General features: G+C 35.5%; 1 protein-coding gene across 2 annotated transcripts in view; it reads right to left on the reverse strand.

Moving 5' to 3' along the window:
- Positions 1-2,187: 2,187 nt before the first annotated feature.
- Positions 2,188-4,100, reverse strand: part of st3gal5 (ST3 beta-galactoside alpha-2,3-sialyltransferase 5) — a 13,927-nt gene continuing 12,014 nt past the window's right edge. Inside the window, exon 7 of one of the 2 annotated variants that reach the window (XM_016486293.1) lies at positions 2,188-2,675. In XM_016486293.1, the coding sequence (XP_016341779.1) occupies positions 2,418-2,675 (258 nt within the window). In that variant the 3' untranslated portion in view covers positions 2,188-2,417. The remainder of the gene's footprint in view (positions 2,676-4,100) is intronic. The other variant, XM_016486292.1, reaches the window with a different exon arrangement.

A 4,100-nucleotide genomic window follows, 5' to 3' on the forward strand; every position in this document is an offset into this window, starting at 1 on the left:
TCGAGCTACTTCTATTTGAATATTACCACGTGATATAAAAAGAATAAGTATACGGCAAAAATAAACTATTTATTTATTTAATTATTTTATGCAATTAACTGGCTCAAAGGTTAAGTCCTGATGAATGAGTAAGATGGACAATTATTTAATGTTCACTTTTTTTTTTTTACTTATTCCATACCACAGACTCTCTAAAAAGTAGTGAATGTCCATATCTGTCTCCAGCATTTGGTGAGATCTGCCTCGAGATCTGTTCATCCTCATTCTGCTGAACCTTGGTTTGAGTTTTTCCTGAAGGGCAGAAGCTTTAAGTTCTTTTGGGAAGGAGAGGCGTCTAACCCCTGGGGTACCACAGGGTTCGATGCTTGGCCTCCTCTCATTCTACATACATAACATTACAGAGTCCAGATCAGTCTTATTCCAGGAGAAAGTCCAAGGAGAAAATTTTTTAATGATTTGTTTTATCAGCTAAAGGAAAGGGAAGCATCTAAAACAGGAACATTCGACCATCCAAAAATGTGGCTCAGTTCCAGCAGATGTTACATAGGGGGCTATGTTAAGGTACAAATTAAACCGTTGGATGGGCAAAAATGCGGTGAACCGCAAAAAAGGTGGTGCTCTAGAACATCAGGACAATCACACCCACCTGTCTCAATACTCTACACATTTCTTTTGCCATTTGAAGATAATTGCAATGCTTTACTAACTGATCTTCCAGCTATAGCACTATCTGACATCACACGTCACTGTTTCTGGGTAAAAACGCTCTATCAGATGCCAAAAAAAACAAACTGTGCTAATAGACACTCACAGTGTGCTGTAAAAAAATAAAATAAATAAATAAAAAAAATAATCATAATCCTAACCTTTTTTCTCCTTACCGAAATGTCAGACTGTGATTTCTCTTCTCTGAATATTAAAAATATTGGTGTTCAGGACACTGTGAGCCCTGAGGCTATAGTAAACACTGAGTTTTTAAAAGCTAAATACATAATGCTGTTGAACCCATAAATGGAAATGGACCCAGAAACAGCATTCAATATGTCACAACAGCAGATCAAAACACAGTGACATGCTTGATGACCCACATCAGACCTTCAGACCCGCTACACAGCCTACAATAAAGATCAACACAAAATCACTTTTAAAAAGTGTATGTACAGCATAAAAACGAAAGACACATTGATGAAGCAAGCAATGAAGCAAGAATGCCATAAATACCAATGCTATCACATGGTTGTCTGTAAAACTGCTTTGAAACTACACACACATATACGTGTGTGTGTGTGTGAAAATGGTTGTACTGCCGAATGAAGTGTGAAAATCTCAATACTGTCTTGCAGTTGTATCAATGAGTAGTATTTCTTCATCAGACAGCTAGCGTTAATCAGCCCCTTAATTACAACAAACAAACAACAAACAAGACCCAGACTTGCAGAAAGACTAAAGACTATTAATGCCCACTACTGCTGCAGTCTCTAGCTAGAGATCTTTCAGCTCACTGCAGTTCCTCAAAATAGTGGCCAGAGCCAGAAAGGAACAATTTGTATCCTGTGTACAAACACGTGTGTGTGTGTGTGTGTGTGTGTGTGTGTGTGTGTGTGTGCGAGTGTGTCCACATGACACAAAGGCAAATGGAAATAAGAAATACATTTCTCACGTGTCAAATGTAGTCTGGGACATTTTGCTGCAATTGTGCGACCTAAATTCAAGAATAAAGCAAAGATGAATGTAGTTACAAGTGGTTTACTATATTCAGTGTATTTTCTACAACGGCTCCATCTGTTGGAAGAGTACAGTTATTGCACAGATATAACAAAATATTACAGATGTAACATTAACAAAAAATATGCCTAATGAAAATGACAAATTATAACATTTTGCATGTTCAGACAACCAGAATCTGCAAAGGTTATATTGCATATTAATATAAACATTCGTACAAAAAAAAAAAAGTCATTGTCATTGATTACCCACCAAACTGCTTTAAAGGGGTCCTATTATGCTCTTTTACAAAGTCTTGATTTTGTTTTGGGGGTGTACTAGAACAGGCTCTCATACTAGGTTGTTCGAAAAACACATTATTTTTCACATATTTTAAATTATTACAACGAAAAAGTGAAAAAGCATAATAGGACCCCTTTAAATAAAATACTTTACTTTGGCAAAACATCTTTTTAAAACAAAAGACACTAAAAATGAAAATTAAAAGTTTAATCTAAAACCTTAATCTTTTTATGATATTAGTTTTGATATAAAATAGAACATTCAGAGCATCAGTATCACAGCTGTAAACGGTAAAATACTCAGCAGTTCATTAGCAGTGTTTCAATGATTGTTTTTAAGTTATTCCCTCACTTTTGTGAACTCTTCCTCACACGTGCCACTGAGAGAGTCTGTGCCTCAACAGAAGACAGTCATCTTGAACAGAAGTTGCAGTGGATTCCTCCCGTGAGGTCAGTAATACTGCCTGATGATACCAGACGCTTGAGGAAAGTCGTCTCGGTCTGCACGTTATGCATGGCTTCCTTTAGCATGGATGTCATGAGTCTGTGGTCGTAGTAATGGAGAGGAGCATCTTTCTGGCTGAGGTTATAGCCAAAGCCTGCTAAGCTCACCTCATCACACAGGTATGTTGCCAGATTGAGCGCAGACACTCCTAAAGTAGGGACATTCTGGAGAGGAAACAACATTTTGAGCATAGATTTTAAACACACACACACAATATCTCATATGCTATGAGAGTAAAATACTTGAATACTGAGATGAGATTAAAAAAATATATATATACTCCAAATGTGAATCTAAAACCACCAGTAGATGGCAGCAAGTTTTTTTTTTTGAGCGAGTCATTGAGTCATTAATTCAACAGATTCTCTCTCCACTGCTCTTCTCCCTCTACACCAACGACTGCACATTCACCTCAAATTTGCACATAATATACATGTACATACAAAACTGTCTTATTGTAATATACCTGCACATACAATTGTCAATTTATATATTTTTATTTCTTATTTACTTGTTCTATTTTTAATTTTTTTATTCTTCTTTTATTATCTATGTTTTTGTACTGTCGCTGTCATTCTGTTGCACTGCGGAAGCTTCTGGCATGAAAACAAATTCCTTGTATGTGAAAACATACCTGGCAATAAAGCTCATTCTGATTCTGATTCAGATTCAGATTCAGATTCGTTCAAACAGCTTATTCACTCAGAAACAATGTCTTTATGAATGAGTCACTGAATCACTCGATTCGTTCAAAAGCGTGGATTCATTCAGTAATGAACGTCTGCTGTGTGTTGATCAGAGACACTCAACAGTTCTGCTGTGACTTTGATTGGAACAATTTTCAGTCGTGAGTCTTTATGAATCAAAAACAGACAATATTGACAACATTGCATCTAATATATATATATATATTAGGGGTGGGAATCACCAGAGGCCTCACGATACGATATTTTCACGATACTTGTGTCACGATACAATATTATTGCGATTTTAAATATATTGCGATATTGTGCGATATATTGCAATTTATTACCTTTTTCCAACTTCAAATTATGTCCCCAAAGGAAAACTTTGACAACATCTGTTTTAACTAAAAAGAAACATTTCTCAGTTTGTTTATCTGAGTTTATCTTGTTTATCTGATCTCACTTCAGTGTTATTGTTGTCGTGCAAAATGGGATTGTCAAGCAGACAAACTGACCAACACTTTCATGAAAACCTGTCATAAATGTTGTATGCACCTGGCAAAGTCAACTATTTGTATTACAGTCTAATCTAGTCCTCCTTCTTACATCTAGGGATGCACCGAAATGAAAATTCTGGGCCAAAACGGAAACCGAAAATTCTGGATGCACTTGGCCGAAAACCGAAACTGCTTTGTAATGATTATTTATTAAATAATATAAAGTAATTTTGTAACACTTTTTTAATTTAACTCAATTTTAATGATACTGAATTTAAAGACAAAGCACAAAAAAAACACAAGCCAAAAAAATAACCACACTTTTACTGAAACACAATAAAACTGGACAGAATTTATATTAATATTGGTAACACTTTACAATAAGGTTCATTAGTTAACATTAGTT

The sequence above is a fragment of the Sinocyclocheilus anshuiensis genome, unplaced genomic scaffold (genome assembly GCF_001515605.1).
Source record: "Sinocyclocheilus anshuiensis isolate Anshui unplaced genomic scaffold, SAMN03320099.WGS_v1.1 scaffold557, whole genome shotgun sequence".
Classification (NCBI taxonomy): Eukaryota; Metazoa; Chordata; class Actinopteri; order Cypriniformes; family Cyprinidae; genus Sinocyclocheilus; species Sinocyclocheilus anshuiensis.